The sequence below is a fragment of the Pelecanus crispus genome, chromosome 7, assembly GCF_030463565.1.
Source record: "Pelecanus crispus isolate bPelCri1 chromosome 7, bPelCri1.pri, whole genome shotgun sequence".
In the NCBI taxonomy this organism is placed as follows: domain Eukaryota; kingdom Metazoa; phylum Chordata; class Aves; order Pelecaniformes; family Pelecanidae; genus Pelecanus; species Pelecanus crispus.
In genome coordinates this window covers 20,023,547-20,047,176 of record NC_134649.1, presented here as the reverse complement: position 1 = coordinate 20,047,176, position 23,630 = coordinate 20,023,547, and the positions used below count along the sequence as shown (strand labels likewise).

General features: G+C 35.8%; 1 protein-coding gene across 7 annotated transcripts in view; it reads left to right on the top strand.

Moving 5' to 3' along the window:
• The window catches only part of VPS13C (vacuolar protein sorting 13 homolog C), a 104,314-nt gene that overhangs the window by 21,859 nt on the left and 58,825 nt on the right, over nt 1-23,630 (top strand). For 4 of the 7 annotated variants that reach the window (XM_075713528.1, XM_075713530.1, XM_075713533.1 and 1 more), the window contains exons 12-36: nt 900-1,006; nt 1,687-1,858; nt 2,316-2,378; nt 3,578-3,713; nt 4,300-4,394; nt 6,294-6,436; nt 7,835-8,027; nt 8,195-8,309; nt 8,641-8,777; nt 9,485-9,611; nt 10,243-10,360; nt 10,711-10,840; nt 11,226-11,304; nt 12,283-12,422; nt 13,017-13,170; nt 13,794-13,870; nt 14,028-14,087; nt 15,779-15,932; nt 17,261-17,377; nt 18,705-18,808; nt 19,106-19,273; nt 20,068-20,372; nt 20,707-20,854; nt 21,689-21,797; nt 22,243-22,376. In XM_075713528.1, the coding sequence (XP_075569643.1) occupies nt 900-1,006; nt 1,687-1,858; nt 2,316-2,378; nt 3,578-3,713; nt 4,300-4,394; nt 6,294-6,436; nt 7,835-8,027; nt 8,195-8,309; nt 8,641-8,777; nt 9,485-9,611; nt 10,243-10,360; nt 10,711-10,840; nt 11,226-11,304; nt 12,283-12,422; nt 13,017-13,170; nt 13,794-13,870; nt 14,028-14,087; nt 15,779-15,932; nt 17,261-17,377; nt 18,705-18,808; nt 19,106-19,273; nt 20,068-20,372; nt 20,707-20,854; nt 21,689-21,797; nt 22,243-22,376 (3,285 nt within the window). Of the gene's footprint in view, nt 1-899; nt 1,007-1,686; nt 1,859-2,315; nt 2,379-3,577; nt 3,714-4,299; nt 4,395-6,293; nt 6,437-7,834; nt 8,028-8,194; nt 8,310-8,640; nt 8,778-9,484; nt 9,612-10,242; nt 10,361-10,710; nt 10,841-11,225; nt 11,305-12,282; nt 12,423-13,016; nt 13,192-13,793; nt 13,871-14,027; nt 14,088-15,778; nt 15,943-17,260; nt 17,378-18,704; nt 18,809-19,105; nt 19,274-20,067; nt 20,373-20,706; nt 20,855-21,688; nt 21,798-22,242; nt 22,377-23,630 lie in introns of those variants that run through there. The other 3 variants (XM_075713529.1, XM_075713527.1, XM_075713531.1) reach the window with 2 other exon arrangements.

The window sequence follows — 23,630 nt, the reverse complement described above, 5'->3', positions numbered from 1 at the left end:
TTGGCTTGGTGTCGGTTACCACCTATTTCAGAGCTTGTGATGAACTGTAGGATTTTTTTTTTTGGTTGGAAAACATTCTTCTTTGGGAACTTTCTGCTTATATGCAAGTAGACTGTCTAAACTGTTTAGCAGTAACTGTGGGAAAAGCGTAGGATCATTTTCCCTTTGTGTAACAGTCACTTCCTGGTGCTAGATCCTGATGCTCTGACCTTGTTATCTGTGGACCCTCTGGGGACCATCTGATCTGTATTCAGCCCTTCCAATAGCATTCCTTTCGCATAGAGGATGGAGTCATTCTTATGAGTAGCCCTTATCTTATAAAACTATAAGCCAACATTATAACGGCAGAGATGCCAAGATACAAGCAAGGGTGGGAATGAATGGAGTATACTGGCTTTGGCAACAAAGCCTGCTGAAGTGTCAAGGAACTCATTTAGATAGCTCCCCAGCAATGTTAGTGTTTTCATTTATTCAGTGATAATTTACAGTTAGTTTGCTAGATAGCTTTTTGGCTCTTACAGATGTCAGTGTATAATCTGAGTTCAGAATGGTACCAATAAGGTTAACTAATGTAAACACAGTTCTAAAATTGGGGGAACTGTGTTTTGGCAAATGAAGAGAATACAGTTGGTTTGAGGAAGCCTGAGACTTTGTGCTGAGCAGGCTAACAGAAGTACAAATCATTTTTGTTCTTCAGGGAAACCAGAAGTTCATATGGTGGTGTCCTTTGAGAGTAATGGGTATAGTTGGTCCACTTCTACACACCAATGAAAATTGAAAGGCTTAAATTTCTATATAGTTTTGGGAGTAGTGAGGAGGACCATGGTGTACATGTACTATAAGCACTGTGTGCAACAAAATCTGAACCTCTGCTAAAAAACTTGGTTTTCTGTGTTTAGTACCTCAGCATGATAGACCTTCTGGAGTCCATTGATTACATGGTTCGCAATGCACCGTACAGAAGATTTAGGCCAAATGTATCTCTCCATAAAAATGCCAGACAATGGTAAGCTCTGTATGTTCATGCATTCTTTGGGAGATGCTGGAATCCATCTCCAGTCTCTTCATTTTCCTTTTGTGGTTAAATGTAGCTTTAAAAGTAGATTGCATATGTCATTATGACTTTCACAGAGCTTGGCTTAGCCAAGTAGAAAAGGCTTGCAGAAGAGAACATGTGAAAGAATCAAGTGATGAAAATCTGACTTGCAAAGCTAACCCTGGTCCCCAAAATCTCTGAACAAAATGCTGATGGTCTCTCTAGAAGTTAGAATATGATTTTAGAAAGACTAAAGAAAAGAATTAGCAAACGTATTGCAAGGGAAACATGTATGGCAACTGTAATTTTAAAGTTTTGAGCTGATAGACATTTTTGTAGATTTTTTCTAAGTACTAACTGATGCTGATTATCAAAGTGCATAAGTGTACTTAGTGCTGTTACAGCCCAAATTTGCAAACATGCAAAAGTCAATAGAGAATGTGGATTTATAGTTCTTCAGGCATTAAGCATAAGCTCTCAGTCCATTTTTCAGAAGTGATGTTGAAACCATTAAAATTTTTATAAACAATGCTACTGAAATGACAAGCAGTAAACAAAGTGCTTGCATATTAATAAACTACAACTGCAACTTTTAAGTTGTAATACACAAATGAAATGGGAAGTTGCTCACAAGTGTGGAATTATTGTAGGTGGAAATATGCAGGTAACAGTGTTCTTGAGGTTCACGTCAAAAGACATACTCGAATGTGGTCGTGGAGTTACATAAAACAACATAGGCAGCTTCTGAAGAGTTACAAAAATATGTACAAGAACAAGCTGACACAGAGTAAACTGTCAGAAGAAACACAGAGGCAAATTCAGGTATGTGTGTTTTCTCTTTGCAGAAAGTATGTTTTGGTCCCTTTATTAAATAATTCTTTAAATATACATGACAGTAATCAAGGTTGGTAGTTTTACAAGAGCACAAGAGTTCTGTGGAAATACTATTTTAATCTGAAGTTCGGTGTCACCTGTTGTGGAAAGAAAGAAAATACTAGTAAAGTGCCATTTAAATAAACCCTTTTTGGTTGCGGATTAATGAACTTGGATGCATTTAATGAAGTGCAAGATTAATCTATTTAAAAAAAAATAATTAGACTGCCTAACATCAGGTTTCATCTTCTAGTGAACTTCTGCGGGTGGTATACCCTTGAAAGAAAGGAGCAGGTCTATAAAGGAATTGAAGTGTAAATATGAAGGAGCTGGTAGACAATTTGTGGTGGTGAGCCTTTCCTAAATCTGTTTTAGAGGCAAATGATTTCACCATATGTTTTTACAGGACCTAGAAAGAAAGCTTGATGTCTTCAATATCATCTTAGCAAGACAACAAGCACAAGTTGAGGTAAGAAATAATTTTTGTTCAATAACACTGTAAAACTTCAAATAGGATGGTTTTGTCATGATAGTGTCTTGAAAAAATTTGTGCTGATGAGTATTGTAAGACAGGGAGGTGGGAAGGCAAGTTTCCTATCCTTCCAGGGCAAGAGTAAATCGATTTCCAAATTGGAAACCACTTCCAAAAACCTACCAGTGTGTGTGTGCATAGTGTTACTGCTACCCTTTTTGTACCATTTAGGCAATTTTCTCGGGGTAATAATTTAATGATTCTTTTCTTCTTTTGACTTCTGTTATTTCAAAACCGGTTCTGCAGCTGTTCAAGATCAAACATGTACAGCTGTTCCCATCCTACCTACACCTTTAGATACTCTCTTTTTAGAGGACAGCCAATCTAATTAAAAGACAACTCTGAGAGAATTGTTAAAAGGTAGATGAAGCCTCTAGCTGTATTTTATTTTGGAAATCAGTTGTGACACTTAACAAGGAGTTGCATATTATAACATTATGAAAAGTGTTGTATCTGCAGTTGAGATCAAAACCACCTAGCACACTGAGGACAAGCTCAGAATAGTTGTCTTGTGAGAAGCATGCTATTGGTAGATATTTTCCTAACATGAAAATTAACCTCTGTAGTTGCATGATATAATTACTGTTCATGCCAACATGGCCTCAGTGTTTGTCTTCACATCTGGAATGTATGTAAAATGAAGATGAAAAAATAATAATGATGTTTCTTATTTTTGAGATGGTTGTGGTCAGACCTTGATTTTTAAAATGCAAAGTGAAAGCCTGAGTACATTAAATACATGTAATGGTACAGGATCAGTCTTCAGGTTTGTTACTACTAGATTTAAGGAATGTAATTGCTTCTTGTATCCTCTTAAATACTGTCTTTTCATGTGGTTCCTGCCTTTTTGTAGTCTAAATGATGGTGAAATGTGTAGGAAAAGGCTGTCCAAAGTAAAAGTAACGTGCTTGTTTCCACACACATGCATGCATGCGCACACACACATATATATATGCTGCCCACCCTGATCCTCTTTTTGTTTCTGTGTGGTGAGTCAAAGTGCTCTTAATTCCTTGCGAAGTGATATGGCTGTCCATCAGTTAAATGTCTGTTCTACATACATACATGCATTATTTACAGAAAAACAAAATATATAGTAATTCTCTTAATTATATATTTTAATGTCTGGTTTGCAGACAATAAGATCAGGACAAAAACTACTGAAGAAGAAAACCACTGAAGTAGAAAAAAAAAGTGGAGGATGGTTTGGTGGTTTTTGGGGTAAAAGAGAATCGAGGAAAAAGGAAGATGAAGAATCACCTGTTCCTGAAAGTAGGTGTAGACTATAATGCACTAACTTCTATAGAGACTTCAAGTTTTTTGTATACATTAAGGAGAAAGTTATAGTATGTTTTGCTTCCTACTATGCAGGAGGAGAGAGTATGGCATCAACAGTGCGATGCAGTATGGATCCATTTTATAGTATTGCTTACTGTTAATGAATATTGAGCTGGCTAATAAGGCATACTTCTGAAATGCCCATAAGCATTTCAGAACCTTGGTAGGGAGAAGAGTATTGAACTTAAAGCTGTAGTCTAATAGGCGATGATTGGAATACTCTATTCTGGTGATTTGCCGTCTGGACCAGAGATTTGTTCTAATAGTACTCCTCAAACCTATTTTCATCATTGAGAATTATGGGTACTCTTGTAGTGTAAGTTTTATTGATTTCTGTGCTACATATGTAATGCCATATATGAAGACTGCTTCTGTGTAAATTATTTTACAATATGGAACTTAGTGCAATATGAAGAATCAAATGTGTCAGCAGAACTTAATACAGTAGAAAACAAATGGGGGGAAAGACACTTATTGTTACTAGTTGAAGTGCAAGTTTTTGTGGGTTTTTGGTTTTTAGCTATTGATGAACTAATGACACCAGAAGAGAAAGCTAAGCTTTTTACTGCTATTGGATATAGTGACAGCTCCCATCACCTTTCCTTACCAAAGCAGGTAAGCAGCTTCTTATGAGGATGGTTTAAAAACCAAAGCCACAACAAAACCACCACAACAAAAAACCCCACAAAAACCAACCAAACAAAAAAACTTTTCTTGTGCATGTTAGCTTTAAGATAAGCAGTAGAATGTGTGTCAGTGCAAGTCAAATCTATGTTGAATGTACAAAGAAGATTAAAAAAAAAAAATTATGCAGAAAACACAAAGAATGGCTAATGTTTTCTTTGGTGGTGTTCTGCCTTGTGCACAACCCTAATCTGGAGTGATTTAGAAGTAACAGAAACTGGCTGATAGATGCCTATTTGCTACTCGGAAGAAAATTGAAAAAGCTAAATGTAAATGGAGAAAGCTAACATGGGATCTTTTTTTATTGCATCTATTTCTTGCTACCTGTTGTGGTGAGAACTAAAGTAGTCTGTGTGGTCTTTTTCGTTTCTTTTGGGGTTTTTTTGTTTGTGTTTTTTGTCGTGGTTTTTTTTTTTCCCCTTTAAATCCAAAGTCAGTTTGATTCTGATAATGGAATAGTTTTTTATATGAAGGTGAATGTAAGCAGGAAATAATTACATGCTGGACCCAATGTTTATAATCAGGGATGCTTTTGTTAGGAGGATTATGTTATGTTTCTATTAAAATGTTTGTCCTAATGATTAATAATAGGAGATTTCAGTTGTAGTTCTTTTTTTCTACTACACAAAGGAAAGCATAAAATTAAAACCACTTTTTTGTTACAGATTTTTTTTTTTTTTTGGCTTATTAAGCAAAGGAATAAAAGATAAAACTTCACAGGTATAGTATTCTTGAGAGGGCTTATAGGAAGAAAGCTAGAAAGTAGACAGCTAGGAAAATTAAATGGTAAGGTTTCTCTCAGTACACTTATTTTCTGTGAGTGCTATTACATCATTGTTTCAAATCTTTATATGACTGTGGTTCTGCTTTAAGTTGCTCATCACTTTCAGAAGCACTTCTTACATTAAGACTATTTCCTTCAAGGAGGATGTTGTCTCTTCTCCCAACAGGCCTCCCCAATCTCCAGCCCAACACTCCAACTTTCCAACCTTGTATTTTTTTGTTAAATTTAATTTTTATAAGCTTACATGTGCATCGCACAGGGAATTTCAGAATTGAGTGGCAACACGGAGGCCTGTGTGCTGTTGTATGAACTTGTGTTCCTGTCAAATTGAAAAGAGCAGAGTAGCAGCAAACATCTCTTACCAACAAAGAAGAGACACAGCCCAAACAGTGCCCAGTAATGGTGCTTTTTTTTTCCCTTGTTTCATGCTTTCCTTGCTTACCTGTGTAGAAAAACTTCCATTTTTAATTTGGACAAATTAAGTGTAAAGGTGCTTTCATCTCTGTCAGTACCCTGAGGAAAGGTGCAGGCTTCAAATCCAGATAGGAAATATTATTTGATTCTTAAGTTGCTGATTGACACAGTCATAAAATGGTACATGTGTTAGGAAGCCAAAACCCTTCCTTGACAAGGCTGAGAGATGACATTCAGCAGCAAGAACAAGAAAGGCATATATGCAATGTCTTCTAAAATGTAGTTATTTGATGGGATTATGATGATTTTGTTTGTTGATCTTGCTAGCTCTCTACTGAGTGTAGTTTAGCTATGCTTGTTTTCATGGTTTAAAAAAACTTCCCTGAATCCTGCAAAGAGATACAGACTGTATCTGCTCTGCAGTTGTTGAAATGTACTGTTTTATGCCAAAGAAATGACTAATAAGTGTTGAAAGAAAGAATACTTCACTTCTTGCATAGGGATGTTTCTTACCTTAGTCAACTGGAATAGCTTTAAATACCACATTTCGTTAGATTTGTTGAAATTAGGAGTTCTGAGAAATTATTCATATCAAGATGACTGACTTCAGTTTTCTCTGTCCTTCTCACTAGTATGTCGCCCATGTTGTGACACTGAAGCTGTTAAGCACTTCTCTTACAATTAAAGAAGACAAGAATGTGGCAGAAACTCTTAAAGTACAGATAATTGATCTGAGTACCAAAATATCACAGCGCCCAGGAGCACAAGCCATTAAGTAATTGGACTGGTATTTTCTTTTTGTAGAAACATCTTCTTCCCCTCCCCCCAACTTTTTCCATCTCTTCTTGGGTAGTGCATTGTGTTGTATATTGACTTTTAAATTTATGGGCATTCTGCAGTGGCGCTCTGAAAAGTTTGTCACATAATTTGGTGAGTAACGCAGAATGGAATGAAGAAAAGAATAATACTTGTTAGTCTTCATAAACAATAATAAGCTCTTTCTCAAATCTGGATGTTGAAGTGCTGGATATTACTTTTGGGAAGTTATACCTAAACAGTGTGAAATGGTCTGGCTAACACACTCCAGCCAAGCTACTGAATGTGTTGCTTACTTTCTACAGAAACAAAAAACTACGTCTGTGTGTTGTGTGTAGGAAATTAACCAGCATGTAGGAAACAGAGTCCCTCCTGTGTGTTAAGAGAGAGCACACCAGAAATATTGAACACAAATTATTGGATTTTACAGTCAATGAATAAGATTTTCAGTGTCTGGGAAATGAGTCTGTGCACTTTTCATGCTTTCATTTGCAGTTCCATCTTCTGACTTTATGCATAAGATCACCAGCTCAGCTGCTGACTCCTGAAATATTTTTGCTAAAAGCTGTTCTGCAGAATATTAAAGCTGCAGCCTGAATGCTGCACAAAAATAGAGACCTTTGAGAATACTTTATGTAAATGCATGCCATGCAACTTAGTTGGCAAGACTGAAACAGTAGAACAGATATTTTTGTTGATTTTAAGTTTCTAGAAAAATGTAATTAGGTTATCTCAATGGAGCCAGGCTTTTGACACTGATTATGCCCAAACTGTGTTGCCTCCCAGAGTCGGGGATTCCAATGGTGGAGACCCAGGACCTGAAAATCAGTTTTGTATCTAATATGTACTTCTAAGGACGGATGAAGTTTGTCTGGTTTGGAGGTGTTCACATGGCTTGCTTTCAGAGGCATTTTTGTACTGACTCCACTTGACACTGTTGTCAGGGAAGCTGTCGGTAAAGAATACCCATTTGCACCAAAACAAGTCTGTAACTGGTTTTCAAATCAATATGTAATAGTTAACATTCCTACTCTTTTTCACCTGTAGCATAAATATTCTGCCTTTCTTTTCTCTTGCAACTGATTCTCTTAATAAACGTGAACTGAAAGTTCTATTCAGTCCACCTTGCAGGTAACAGAAGGTAGAAAATATCACCCTTGTGTTGCTGTGAACAGCTTGCCTCCTATTTACTTTTCCAATTTATTAATGTAACAATTTCTTAACCATGTGGTATGTTAGTCCTGTGAAGCTAGTCATGTTTGGCTTTATCAAAGGCTTTCTCATCTTGCTTGTCTTTCCTAGATGGAACTGTGTTCTGTATTCTAATTAAGTATATTTAACTATTCATCTTCTTTAGGGTTGAAGCAAAGCTTGAAAACTGGTACGTTACAGGCCTGAGACAAGAAAACATTGTACCATCTCTTGTGGCTTCCATAGGGGATAGCAAGTCTTCTCTACTTAAGATAGAGTTTAATGTTAACCCAGAGGATAGTACTGCTGACCAGAGTCTTACTATTGAATCACAGCCTGTGGAAATCAAATATGATGCAGTGAGTAGTAACCAAAACTCTTACCTCTTTTTCTGATTCTGTTTTCTCTGCCGTTATTCTCTTTGCTCGGTCAAGATCTATTTTTGAGTTTTTACTGAGTGACTTCTGTGTATATTGATAATTCTTGTTTGGTTTTTTTTTTTTTTTTTTTTTTTTTTTTTGAAAAGAGAACAATAAATGCAATGGTAGAATTCTTTCAGACAAGTAAGGGAATGGATCTTGAAAGATTAACATCAGCTACATTAATGAAGCTGGAAGAAATCAAGGAAAGAACTGCTACAGGTAAGATAATAACAAATCTCACCTGAGGTGAACCCTTGAACATCTTAGAATGTTTCAATATAGTTTTCTAAACACTTTGCTTATGTTTTTATCGCTGGCCAATTAGTATGATTGGGTGTTTTCCTTGAGTTTTTGACTTGGAGGATTAGTGGATGTTTTGTGGGGAGGAGCATTGAATTCAGTGAGAAATCAGTAGAATGTTAGAAAAGTAAGTCTTTACTCAAGATGCATTATCTTTCAGAAAGATAGCATCTCTTTGTATGTTGACTGGCACAAATGTTTCACTTGTGAATAGCATTTCAATTTTAATGTCCCTTCTTTTTTATTTAAGGATTAGTTCATATTATTGAAATGCGGAAAGTCCTTGAGTTGAAGATTAATCTGAAACCTTCCTACTTTGTGGTTCCACAGACTGGTTTCTACCATGAAAAATCAGATTTGCTGATTTTGGACTTTGGTACATTTCAGGTATATAAATGACCTTTCTGATAAGTTCAAAGGAAGAAAATACTCTTTTCTTTTAACATACCTGTCATCTGAAACTATCTTGTTTTCAGGGGGTAAAAATGATCATCTGTGTGAATGTGTTTTAACTTACTATATTTCTTGCCAAATAAATTTGGGTTGGCAATTTGATCAATGTTCAGAGCTGTTAAGTTGTCTTTGACATACTAAAACATTTTCATTTTGTAATCATGATTGTAATAGCTTATCATTTACTATCTTTCATTTCTAGAGTAAAACACATGAACTATTTTTCCCTTTTTTGTAGAATGATAGCCTTTTATTAATAAAAGAGAATATAATTTTTCTCTCGGAGTTTGAAAGTTCATTCCCTTGTTCGTATGAAATGGAAAGATTACAAAAATTTAACTTTATTGTAGCTGAATGATTAAATGTTTATTTTAGTTGTACTCCAGCAATAAACTTGTAAACTAATAAGAAAAATTCTTTTTGCATAACTTGGATTAAGTGGATTGATAGAATTAACAACCCCCTCCACCCCCTACTTACTCTTGGTAAGCAAAGTATGAGATGAATTAAGATCTCTTCTTTGTAAGAGTCCAAATGCCAATCATAAACTCCTATGAATCATCTTTTTCATCTTCACTAGAATTAATAGCACGTGTATGTAAGTTTTAGACTTAACTTTATCTTGTCCTTTATGTGTTTAGCTGAACAGCATAAACCAAGGCAGTAGTCAAGCTTCTAGTTTTTCATCTTTAGAGGAGATTATGGACAAAGCTTATGACAAGTTTGATGTGGAAATAAAAAATGTGCAACTTCTTTTTGGAAGAACAGGTAACAAAACAACATAGTTGCTGTTTACTCAAAAGATTGATGAAGGGTACCTACCTGTAATAAATATGTATGTTTTTTTAAAGAAAAAAGGCAAGCCAAAACCAGTAGTTAACTAGAAGATTAGAATACATGTCTGGTATTAAACTGAAAAAATTTTTTAGTTTCTCTTCAAACAGCTGCTTGCTTTTTGTTTGGACCTCTTATAACCTCTTTAATGCCAGCAAGCAATATAAATGCATAGAACTGTTATGCTTTCCATCATATGCAGAAAAATACAGCTAAAATTGGCCTTAATGCTTCATTCGGACTTAAGTTTGTGCAGTCAACAGAATGCTAGGTTACTGTTTTATATTTATCCATCTATCTAAGTTTGTTTCTTTTTTTTAGGGTTCTATGTTCAGATACACCTTTTAGTGTAGAATTGGGCTTGAGGCTAAGGCAATACAGTGTTAAGAACTATTGAAAATGGATTCAAAAGCTCTTAAAATACTTCCCCTAATTTGTTCTAGATTAGTTTGTGAGTGGGTTCTTTATCCTTTCCTAGTGATGCCATTTGATTACTTTAATGATACCTTAATTAAAGCAATTAGCAAGTGATGTTTTTTCATCTAAATTTACTGAACATTTGCAGGTGAAGACTGGAAGAAGGCTCGTTTTCAACATCCATCAACTTTGCACATATTACAGCCTATGGATATTCATGTACAGTTGGCAAAATCGATGGTAGAAAGAGATACCAGGATGGCAAAGTAATATATTAATGTTGAAAGGACTTCTTTTTAATTACTGTGTACTTACAGAAAAGTGTATTTTCCGCAAAGGTTCAGTTACACTTTATAATTTGGAGGTATTAACTTAAGAAATAGAAGTAGCTTACTACTACTTATGAAACCTTTTTTAGGTAGTAGTTCCCTGGTCACCTTCACGGGTTACTAACTATACTGTTTAAAGGAAGTCCCAGACCTGATTTTAATGCAGGATCACTAGCTTTCCTGTGATGTGATCTTCATATATGAGTATAGATATTGGTAAGATTTAAATCAAGAATTGGTATGTACTTTTTTTGTCTTGGAGCTTAATGAAATTATTTTTAAAAAAGGTTTAAAGTGTCAGGAGAACTTCCTTTGGTGCACGTCAGACTCTCTGACCAGAAAATCAAGGCAATTTTTGATCTGATTGATAGCATTCCGTTGCCTCAGAAGTCATCTGTGTCAATTCCAAGCACAAAGGTAAGCTGATTATAACTAAGAAAACTGAAATTAAAAAAATGACGTCAGTAAAGTGATCGTTGTAAGTGTGAACTGCTGCTAATGTCTGTGGTCTTTATCACTTGAAATAAGAGATCTGTTGCCAAGCTGAGTTACATAAAGCGTCTTCGTTATAACTTGCCATCAGAACATGCTGGGCTTGTTCAAACAAGGCTAGCTTAGCCTTTGTCACTGCTGGTTTCAATATAAGTATTGGCAAAACTGACCTTTCTAAGTAATATGGAGGAGGCAAGGTGAAACATGCATCATTAGTAGAAAACATCACTGAACATACCAAGTTATGCAAACTTTAAAATAGTGATTTTTTTTTTAAATTTTTTTTTTACCTTTTGTTCCCTCCCTCTAGGTACTGGCTATTCCCACAATTCCTGTTGTCAGTAAAGGGTTACTTAATACATCCCAGTTGTTAGCAGAAATAGTGTCAGGTAAGAAGCTACAGATATGCCTTTGTAAAAGTAGAAGGCTGTAACTTATGGAATAGCTAACATTTTCAGGCTACTGTTGATCTTAAAACATAACATGTTTTAAGGACAGCAGAGATGAGTATGATTGATCATCTCTAACTTCAAGTGCATAAGAAGATTCGATTAAGATGCTCATGTTACCTCAGAATAATAAACTTTGGTTTTTTTTTTAAAAAGCAAAAGAGCTTTTTTTTGCGGATTAATATTATGCATAAGCAACCTCTTCAAATGTGTGCTATTAATAACAACTGTATTAGGATGTCATTAGCAAACCAATTTAGTTACTCAGATGTCATGAGACATCTTTTTAGCAGAAAGTATTGAGGAACCTGTTATTTCAGAATTGACTTAAATCTGAAAACGGATTTAGCAAAATACTAATCTGCTGCTGCCACTTCAGGACACATACTTTGGGATGGGCAAAAAGGTGAGTAACATATCTGAAGGATGTGTACAGTTGTATTAAGCAGCCAACGTGTGGCAAAAATGGGCTGTTACAAACATCACATGTGTTCTGTCCTGAGTGTTTTGCATTAGCAAAGCTCTCCTTTGTCTGAAAATGCACAACTAGAATAACAAACAGCAAATTACTGTATTGACACTGTGGATTTGAGCATTTACTTCTGTGGCTGTTCTTGTGAAGAACTTTCCTGTAGTGGAACCTGGGAAACTTTCTTCCTGGACCTTACTTTATAACTGGTTTTCCTTATATGTGTTCTTGAGTGTCTAATGATACAGCTCAATGCTAGTGCTTTCCTTAATAGGACTTTAATTTTCTTCACTTTCATCCAATGAGTAAGAAAGCAGTACAGATCTAAAAAGTATCATACAAACATGCTTGTACAGTTTAAAATCTGATTGGAATGGGAAAGAGAGGGTGGGATATTTACCCCTGTTTCTGGGAAAAGTTTACTAAGGAGGAAGTCACTTCTTTTGTAGACTCTGAAGAAGAATATTTTGATTTTGAGGAAAGTTCTGAACCAACTGACAGGTCACTAATTAAAGGAGAAGAAATAAGAAGTAAGGACCCTGCTAAAGAGGAACTGACAGATCTTCAGCTGAAGTTTGAAATTAAAGAGGTATGTCTCTTAAATTCTTTATGTAGAAGGTAAAAATAGAATATTTAAAAATTCAATATTCCTTTACTGGTGTTCTCCAGATTTAGTGGAGACAAAAACATACCACCAAACAAAAAAAATACACAGGTATATACAGACATATTTCTGTGTACGAGTTATTTATATACGGTATGTGTATGAGGTGGTTTTTTTATATATAGTATGTAGGTAAATAAAACACATACACATACTTCATCTGTGTTTATGTATTAAAAAAACAGCAAAATCCCCCTTTATTGGAGTATTTTTCGTAGAAAATAATAGTACCAAGTCATAATTTGGGGGTGGGAGGTGGGAAATTTGCACTGGAAGAAGAAAGTAAATAGCCAGGCAGGTTACTTGTGAAGAGCAAATCCCCAAATTTTTCTGATATTTATATCTCTCACCATAAAGCAATCACTTTTTTTTTCGATTTTGCATTTTAGCTCTGTAATAAAAATCATACTTCCAGTAAAGCAGGCAAGGCATTAATTTTGCACTTTTTCTTGGTGGTTTGAATGGTGAGAATACTATATGTGAAAAGATGGTATAACTGTGTATTTTTTGCTTATCCAGGTTTTAGTAGAACTCACCAGGCAAAAGAGAACTGAGGAAACGGTACTTGTATTTGATGTAATGCATCTTGGGACAGAAGCTACTGTCAGAACCTATAATTTAGCAGCTGTATCTTATTTAAAGAAAATAAGCTTGGATTACTATGAAATTGGAGGTAATAAGCAATGGAAGAGAAGTATCCTAGTGTGTGTGTGTGTGTGTATATATATATCAGTTAGTCTGAAACTCTGGCTCTCCTGTCTCTTGTGCTCACTGAAATCCAAATGTTCTGGTTTTCCAGTTACAATACTTAGTATGCAACTGTCCACTGGCAGTGCTTGTCCCATTGGTACAGTTGATAAGCTCTGGACTCCCACCATAATGCTTATTAGATAAAGAAATAGCTTAGTGCTCTATCTTTGGATGGAGAAGGGGTACAGACTTTAGAGGTGATGGAGTCACCATCCCTAGAAGCGTTCAAAAAACGGGTAGATGTGGCACTCTGGGACATAGTTTAGTCTAGTCTACCCTTGATTGGTTTAGTGTGGACTTGGTAGTGTACGTTAATGGTTGGACTGGATGATCTTAAAGGTCTTTTCCAACCTAAATGATTCTATGACTCTATGACTTACCATTTTGGACTTCACGAAGAGAGATCAGTGATTCATATTTGGTGGTGCAATGTATTTTAACAAATGGTATTGGAAGTTAATGCCTATCTTCAAGGCACAAATTCTTTGGTTCTCTGAAAGAACAGAAATTACCCTAATTCTTGGTGTTTCATGTGGTATGTTACAGGTAAAAAAGCACCCATTCATCTAATCAGTTCCTCGGATAAACCTGGCTTAGACCTTCTGAAGGTGGAGTATATAAAGGTATACATAAAACTTCTAAAATTTTTTTTTAAAGCACATACTATATTATAAAGTCTTAAACCTACTCTTCAGAGCTAGTGGATTGTTTTGTATCTTCTGAAGAGCACAGTGACTGATTGGAATTAATATTAACCTCCATGTGAATCATTCTTTTCAGGCTGACAGAAACGGGCCACACTTCCAGACAACTTTTGACAACACTGAACAGATGATTCAAGTGAGTGCTTGCAGATTTTATTGCTTATTTTCTTTTGGTTTGCTTGCTTAGAAGGGAGGAATCAATAAGGGTTTTCTGGCTTTCCTGTTCTCCCCTCCCAGCCTTGCAGCAGGGAGATTTAAGGAGTTAAAATGTACTTGAAAGTTTTTTACAACTTACATTATAAGAGCAGTATGTTAGGCTGTTTCTTAACTATGACGAAAAGCTATCTAGCTAGCTCATGTGGATAAAATTCAAAATAATGTAAGAATGCATCTTCTCATGCATATGAGATCATGAAGTTCGAATGCCCAGTATGGGAAAATGTAGTGGGGTCTAGAAGACTTCCCCTTTTCTGTCAAATAATCTGTTTGTATTGTGAGTGCCACATAATGAGCACTCTGTTGGCTAAATTTATTAAGAAGTCTAAATCCATTTAAGGTGATTTTTTTCTTTTTCTTTTTTTGGTGGGGGGAGGGTGGAGGAGAGCATGTTCTAATTCTTTGCTCTGAAATATGACTTAGGAGCTTCTTGCAATACTGCATTTTCCTCTCCATCACTTTTGTCGTAGACTCTAGAATGAGAATTTGATCTCAAAAATTATTGCAATATAGGGAAATGTTTTTATACAGCAAGTACCTAACTTCTTAAGTTCTGACTGTTGTACTAATGGTGTATTTTTGAGTTGGAGATCTCAATCTAAGGAAAAACAGTGTCTTGAAGAATTCTGGAAATAAACTACAAAGGGCTGTCAGTTTTCCATGATAGGTACTTCCCTCCCTTTATAAATTTATGGCATTGTTTTGCCTGTCACTTTTTGGTGTGAAGACTGTAATATTTTACTTGCCACCTAATAGTTTTAGAGTATCTATAGACTTCATCAGGGAAGTCTTGTTAATACTGGAACCTTTTACCAAGAAAAGGTTCCTGAAGCCGCAGCAGGGATGACAGTTCTACTACTCCAATGCTACTGAGTTGACTGACTTCACACTCTGGGGTAGTGCTGGTGTTAAGAGAACTCAACTTTCTATACATCATCAGGTGTTGCCTTGCAACTCTTCAGTGTGACTTCTGTGTCTGGAAGAATTGCATTTGAGCTCTTTTTCCAATTTCAAGCCCATTCAAGTGGATAACTTTTACTGAACTACGTGGTAGGCACTTACCTTTTGGACTCCTTTAGTGGATTTGTTGAGAAATATCTTTATACGAAGTATCTACATGGCAGCTGCCTGCCACTTTTCTGTTCATGTAGTAGTGTGTTATTGCAGGAGCATTCAAGAGTGGGTCTCTGTTTGGCAGAGCATACTGCTTCAGAAGACTGAATCCTGGTTTAGGTTAGACTACCTTGCTCCAAGTGTGTTGCTCTTAGTCATCTAACGAAGTTTTTCACTTAATGCACTTTTCCACAATGAGTTTCACTCATTTAATGCTTCTAAATCAATTTTGTATCACTTTGCTTTTGTACTGAGGAGGTTATAGGTTAACAGTTACAGCTGTTGGTTTGTTGTTAGGTTTTGTATTTTCTAAGCTTACCACTTTTCTGCTTTACAGAAAGCTTTTTTTCCTTTATGATCTGTTGCTGGTAACACATGCAGCTTTTCTGTTTCTAAGAAAATGTTATATTCCATTGGGTGCTTTTGCACCTCAGTCCAGCTCTTGTACTTGTAAGGTTTTTTTTTTTTTTGTCATATGGAATCTCGTGTTTTTGACAGGTAGCTTTTTCATCATTGAACCTTCTACTGCATACAGAGGCCCTTATGTCTGCTGTCAGTTTTGTAACAGCTGTTAGTCCATCAAGCAATGAAAGTAGTGGAGACACATCAACTAAAGACAAAAAGCAAGAAGATGACACTAGACTGAAGAAAGGTACAGTTGTGTTTGTCAAAATGATAGTTCTGAAAGGATGTGTTGCATGCTGGCAAAATGATCAAATCCAGAGAAACCTGAATAGCTTTGTAGTGTGGGGTGAAGATCAAAGCTTGTGACTGTGACTCACCAAGCTGGGGGACTGACTTCAGAAAAACAGTAAATGAAACAATGATTACAATCATAAATGGTGTCTTCAGGTGAGCTTTCTATTCTTGTGTTTCATTGCCATTTCACAAATAGACTTGAATTTGAGTAAATGAGATTTTTGCAAACTTAGAGGACTCAGCAGCATGATCTTAATGATCATGGTAAAATAAAGGAGATAAATAGTACTTTGATTATGTTATTGATCTAGGTAATTTAAATATACTTTCAAAGAAGTAGTCAAGTCCTTTGCTAGCCTAATGAAAATCTTGCTGTCCCTGTAGCACTGAAACAAAAAATGAATTGATATCAAAACAGGCTCAGAGGGGAGCAGGTACGCTGTCTTTAATCCTAAGTGCAAAACTCAAGCTGAAAATGGGGTGTCTAGTGAAGAATGTTCAGAATCACTTATAAGTTTTAAATGACCTGGGTTTGAATCTGCAGGCTGAAAAAGAAGCTGCTGCTATGTACAGTTTAACAAAGCTCATAGGTATTTGAGCTCTTGCATTAACACTTTGCTACTCTTGGTTAGCGAAGGTGCAGACCATCAGTGAGGTCTGATGGCTTCTGGTCTTCCCCCATAGATAGTTTTTGACACTTGCGTGTGACTTCACCTTATTCTCCCCAGCCTTAACATTTGCTCTTGTAAAATGTGGGTGTTGGCTGCCTGAAATAGGCTTCCAAGGTTTGCCATTTCTTATGAGCTTGAAGTTTAAGAGAAAATTTCCTACATTAGGATCTTGGAATAGGAAATATTAGATACCCTGAAAAAAACACTACTGTGAACCTATTGAGTTATTGACTTAATGTTAAAAATAAGTATACTGTGCAATTTATTTCCTCATAACCCAGCAATTACCCTTCATTTTAAAAAAGTAAAATTGTCCCAGTAGAGAGTCATCACTAGATGGGAGTAATATCAGACATAAAATTACAAGCAAATGCTGACATGTTTTACTCTTATCGGTAGAGTTGCCTTCAGAGGAAGACTTGTTGCTCTAAGATGACATGTCACAGACTTAATCATGATAGTGGTGGTGAAGAAAACTATAAGAAACAAAACTGAGTCATCTGAATGCCAAAAAAACCCCTAGACCAAAACAACCCTTAAATACTCTCAGGAGTTTAAGTGAAAATATGAATTATATGTACCTTGAAAATCCACCCTCTCTCATTTCTAGTGGCTAGACCTTCCAAGGATAAGGATGTCTTTGACTTCAAGCTTTTTGCCAAGCTGGATGCCTTCTGTTTAAATATTTGTGATGAAAAAAAGAACATCGCAGAGATCAAGATACAAGGTATTAAATTCTTTGTTAGTACTAACTGATCTAATAGTTTAGTTTCAAAGCAACTGCTGAATAATTGGACTAAAATATTTAAGGTGTAATTTTTCAGCATCTGACTTCTTTTCTTATTGTTACCTGTTACAAACATGGCTTGTGGTATTGTTTTCAAAGTCAGTCTTCTAGTCTGTCGTAATGTTTTGGCCTCCAGCTAGAAAAGCATGGTATATTATTTTTCAAGTAATTAGGTTTGTGTTTTGAAGGAGTTTGGTTATGGGTGGCTTTTCATGTTGTACTAAGCTGTGGATATTTTTCTGCTATACCTGATGTATTTAGGATTAAAAAAAACCCTTAAAGTGGTTTTCTTTGGTTTTGAACTCTTAAGGTTTGTTTGGGTTTCTTGTTCTGGTTTTGTTTTCTTGTTTCTTTTTTACCAGCCTCAGAGGGGCTATTAATAATTCGGGGCGGGGGGAATTTTACTTCCAAGTTTGGCTATAGCTGCCATCCTAGTAGCTGCCAGAACTCTCTCTTAGTATGAACATTTAAGAACGTGCGATATACAAGAATATCTAATGCAGTTCATAGAAAGTCTCTTGCTTGTGCCCATGTCTAAATCATATGATGTATTAACACAAGATTTTGTATGCAAAAGTGTTGTATTCAAATGCAGTATAGTGACATCTTTTTTGATAGAAAAATCTCAGTAAACTCGCTCAGTAGCTTGGTGTAGATGGATTATTATTTGAATATTTTTCTATGAATAGTAGCTCATTTCTTTCCAGAGATGATTGATATTGAGACAGTATCTGTATTACAAATTTTTCTATTTTGTTTTGTTCAAAGCTGTAGTATGGTCACGTTCTCAAAGCTTGATAACAGACAGCATAATGTACGGACTTGGGTTTGAAGTCTAGACAAGATACTTATCTTCTGTGTCTGACTGATAATATGCAAAAAGTTTTTATTTCCAGAACCTAAAATACTTTTTTTATTTTGGAGAAGTTATGGTAGGTGGGGAATTACTTCTAATTATTCTGATTTGGGTACAGGGAGACTAAAATGACTTGGATCGAACAGAGCTCTTTTATTTACAGTCCCTTCAGCAAGGGATGTGGTAACTGACTTACTTCATTTGGAAACAGAGGAGAGAATCGAGTGTGTTTAGGTATTTTTTTGTGGGTTTTTAAAAATCTTTGTTGATTTTAGCAAACTATTAACAAAATCATTGTTCGTTGCAATGTAATGTTTTCTCACTTCCCCTACTGGTGTCATGTGTCCCCACCTTGAAAATGAGTGTTACTTCTGTTATGCAATACTACTGTTTATCTCTCTTACTTTACAGGTCTTGACTCCTCTCTTCTCCTTCAGCCAAGTCACACTGTATTCTTTGCCCGACTTAAAGACATAGTTGTCACAGATGTTGATTCAAGGACCCATCATAAAAAAGTACTCAACTACTATTTTTTAAGTTTTACTTGATTCTTGGTTAGTTTTGTGTGTATAAAAGTGAAATGTAATACATATTCTTATTCCACTCTTAAAAATATTTGATTTGTCATTAATACCTCTTTTCAAATAAGATACATGGTAAAGCATAGTTTTCATATTAGAAGAATGGATGTCTGAAAAGATTTAAAAAAAAAATCTAATGTACATCTGAGAGGCTGATATATTTAGTTCTTTGTTTTAAGTACCTTTTTAGAAGCTGCTGATGGCTGGTAGGTACTGTTTCTCTCTTTCTAGGCTGTGTCTATAGTAGGAGATGAAGTTTTCAGTTTCAATCTCACATTAGATCCATATGCTACTGAGGGAGAAGCCTACACTGATATGTCAAAAGTGGACGGTACCGTATCTTTGAAAGTAGGCTGTATTCAAATAGTATACCTTCACAAATTTCTCATGTCTCTTCTGGTAAGTCCTTTTTCCCTTTGTATGTTCTCAAATTAGTCTTCCTTGTTTGTGTCCTCAGTACAAGCATAACTTAAGTTTCTGAAGAAGAAAGGATAGGCTTAATTTTTCATGCGTACTATTAAAAAACTTTGATAAGTAAACTTTAACTGGTTTGAATTTCAAAAAAACTAACAGTGCAAGTGGGTCACTTCCCACCCTCTGCTGTGGAAATAGGGAAAAGCTTGGTGCTATTAAGGTATTTTGGGGGTTTTGTGTTCACTGCCCTCTCCCCCCTGGCAAAAACCTGAGTTCGTTGCAAACGTATCTGAGTTAACGTTAGAGGCAAAACTTTCTGCAAGGTTAAATGCTACGAGGACTGCAAATTAATCACTGTAAACACTTCTACCTTCTCAAGTATACTAATATTGGCTTTTTCAATAAAGCACTAGTGGGCTTTCTGTCATTCAGTACTGGCTTTAATAGGAGTTACTTATTCACTGGGGGCAAAGAGGGGATCTAAAAATAATGTGTCCCCAAAAGCTAATGAGGTAAAGGAATCTTGTAGTTAGTGAAGGAAGAAAAAGTAGAAATGCGTTTAAAATGAGTAGATTGCACTGGTTAGTATGTTTTTGACCCTCTATTAGAGGTCATGACAGAAGGCACTCAGTTGTCTTTCTCCAGGGAAAACTTAACACGGTAGGCAGCATAATTGGTGGTTAATGTTGTTTGTGGGTGATGCTGTAAAACAAGAGAGTAATTTAGATTAAAATACTGTTTACAGACATTTCTCCTTTCTCTTCAACTGCTTATTCTAGACCTTCTTGAACAACTTTCAGACAGCTAAGGAGGCACTGAGTGCTGCTACAGTTCAAGCTGCAGAAAAGGCTGCTACCAGTGTAAAAGACCTGGCTCAAAGGAGTTTTCGACTTGCAATGGACATTCACTTGAAAGCACCAGTTATAGTCATTCCTCAGTCCTCAGTTTCCCCCAATGCTATAGTAATAGATCTTGGCTTGATTAAGGTTCAGAACCAGTTTAGCTTGGTGTCTCCAGAAGGCAGTTCGCTCCCTCCAGTCATTGACAAAATGGATGTGCAGCTGACAAAGCTGAAACTGTCTAGGTAAAGTGCACTTTAAGTAATGCCTTAGCTAATTGGTAATATCAGTACGCTATAGGATGTTAATCTATTTGCTTAGAAACCATGGTTGGTGACAGTGTCAAATATTTGGTGTTAAAATACTAACCTGTTACCTTAAGGGCAAATAAATCAGTAGTAAAATAAGATACTGTTCTGCTCAGGAAGCCGTTCAAGCCTAAAGAGATACTACATTTGAGTTTTTAAGATGTTACTTTGAAAATGTAACACATGCCTTCTAACTTCCCCACCATGTGTTTTGTGTTTTTTTTTTTTTTTGTTGTTGTTCTGCCCTCCTTCCCCCCACCTTTGTTTTAAGGACCACTATGGAGACGGGTTTGTCGCATCCAGACATTCAAATACTTCACCCTATTAATTTAAGCCTGTCTGTGAAACGAAATCTATCTGCAGCTTGGTTTCACAAATTACCAGTATTGGAGATCACGGGGTACCTGGATACAATGAATGTAAGTCTTGTGAAAAGAGAGTGGTGGGAAGCTCACAGTAATCTTAGTGTAAGACCAACCTTTATGTTATTTTTGGACACAAAGGTGCAACAAGCTGCAAATTTTTAGTAGCTGTGGAGTGAGTTTCAGGGATGCCAACAGGGTTTAACCTACCTGTGTGAATGTAGAGGTTTGAAAGTGTCATATAAACCACCTGAACTGCTGTATACATTTATTAAACTGAGAGAAAGAAAAAAAACTGAAAGGGGTGTCAAGGAGTCTCGTTTATTCCCTGTCATAAGGCAAGACCAACTTAAGTGAAATGTTTTTGTGACCAGTTCTCTGAGCGAGTCTTTTTTCAGTGTGTTTTTTGTTTTGTGGTTTTTTTTTTAAAAAAAAAAAGGAATCTTCTTGAGAGGAATTTAAATTTGCCTTAGTAATTCCAGCTTTGTAACTTCCTATCTCCCTTGAGTGACCTCAAGATAGTTGTTATTTTGTAGCAATTTATATACTGTGAAAGCAAGTAGCAGGTACATCTTGGGTGAAACTGGAATTAGAATATCATGAAGTAGCATGTCATTTACAGGAAAGTATTAAAAACATAGATAAGCTAAATAAAGGCTGCAATATATATTGATACAGCTTTAGAAGTCATAACCTTCTTTAATCTCCTAATCCTTTAACAATAAGCGGTTAAAAGAATTTCATTGTGTTACTTAAGGGATGCTGCTGCTGACAAAATACCTGTAAATAAGCACTCTTCTTGCCAGGAAACATTGTTCTGCTTTGCTAACTAGTGATAAGTTTAAAGAACAATGTGTTTTTTCCTAAGAACTGTGATCTGCAATTTTGTAGGTTGTGTTAAGTCAAGAGGATTTGAATGTCTTTCTTAAAGTGTTGACGGAAAACCTTGGTGAAGCAGAAGAAAAAGAAACTCATGCAAAATCAGTACTGCAAAAGGAAGGTCAGAGATGGAGTTTGTTTGTTATGAATATTAAGTGTGTTAGCTTTCAGGAATAATGAAAAACATTTATTATCTGGAAAGTGAGCTTAGATGTGAGAGTATGATGTATAAGTGATAAACGCTTCTCTTTTTAATTTTTCAAGGACAGTGTTCATACTTTAATATTTCAAAAAAGTGGAAACATTACAAGACAAAATTTGGTAATCGTGTTGGCTAAATTGTCACAGAACTAGCAAGGTACTGAGATGCCAGAGTCATCTTGTTGCCAGAACATGTTTCTATTTGCTTTGCCTGCTCTGAAGTTAAGGGCTCTGCTTGTGGAAATGTTACTAGCTTATCTTAGGTGAATGTAAACCATCTAAATGAATAAAAAAATTGGGTATGTTTCTTGAGCTAAACAAATGGTGGCAATTTCAAAAGTTAACCAATTCATTGAATGCTTCAGGTAAAACCAAAGAAATTGAGAAATCAGTTTTGACACAGGATAAGAGTGTTCCAGAAGAAATGCTGTGTGAAAAGAGACAAAGAACATTGAATGAAGATGTAATCAATATGCTACTTAATTTTGAAATCAAAGAGGTGCGTATCCATCTGTAAAATTTATTGTTACTGAATACAGTACTCAAGTCTGTTTCTTAGAAGTAGTGGGCTATAAAGTCCATTTTAACTGTTTAAAGAAGATGGTACATACCAGCAAAAAGTAAACAAAAAACCCCCCAGAACCCAGATTCTTCAGCTGTTTCTTTAGCTGTTTTCTTTTGTCTGTATTATGTGAGATTGTATTTATATTTAACATACACAATACATCTAACAAGGAAAACCAGACTTCTTCTAGATGTTCTGCACTTATCCTTATTCCTTCATAATGCTGCATGTGATTCTCTTAGTAACAAACCAGCTGGTTTAAGCTGGTTAAGCTTGGTCTAGTTAAGCTGGAACTAGTATTTTTCCCTTAGAGATACTAAGTCTGAAGGTTAGATTGTAGGGTGAAGTACTGGGAAGATGCACAAGCAATCAATTAACAAAGATACCTATGCATAAGAAATTATCCAAGCATGCTTTTTCTCTGAAGTTGTCTGTGATACTTAAATGTGAAGAGCTCAGCATGGCCTTCCATTTTTTTCAAGAGTCAGACCAAACAGCTTAGGTATGCAGGTTACTTTAAGTGTTTGGTTTTGGTGGGGGTTTTTTGTTGGTGTTGTGTGTTTTTTGTTTTGCTAAATCTCTGTAGATGTTTTTGTCCATACAAAATGGTTCCTATGGTTCCTATTTTTTAGACAGGAAAAACCCCATTTTCAAACCCAAAACTATTCTATTGCCGAGTGAGAGTTGTGTTCAAAGACTAGAAACTTCCTCCTAACCCCAGCCACCAGGGAAACATATTCTGTGTGATGGATATGAAATCATATAAGAAAACTTAGTTTTAAGGGCATTAGAAATACTTGTCCCACAGCTGAAGTGTGGACAGGTAGCAAGTTGATACTATCCCAGACTTTGGGTTTTCTCAGTTTTTGCAGAATTACAGTTGCAATTGGCTGTTGAGGTACCTGTCAACAAACATCATGTAGTTATGCAACATGTATCACTAGTACTTTTGGCAGCTTCTAACTTTCAGATTTGCTGTCTTGGCTGTGAAGAATTTTTTTTAATGATAGGACTGAGGCGTATTACAGGCTAGCCTGTAGTGCTCCATGTTGTCTTATTTAATGTATCTTACGAACAATTCTGTCTTGTTTAATACAGTTTTACACATGCTTCACATGGAAATTTTTGTTAGTGTCCACATTGTCTGTGGACTGTATATGTTGGGTGATGAAAAAATGCTAATTTGTT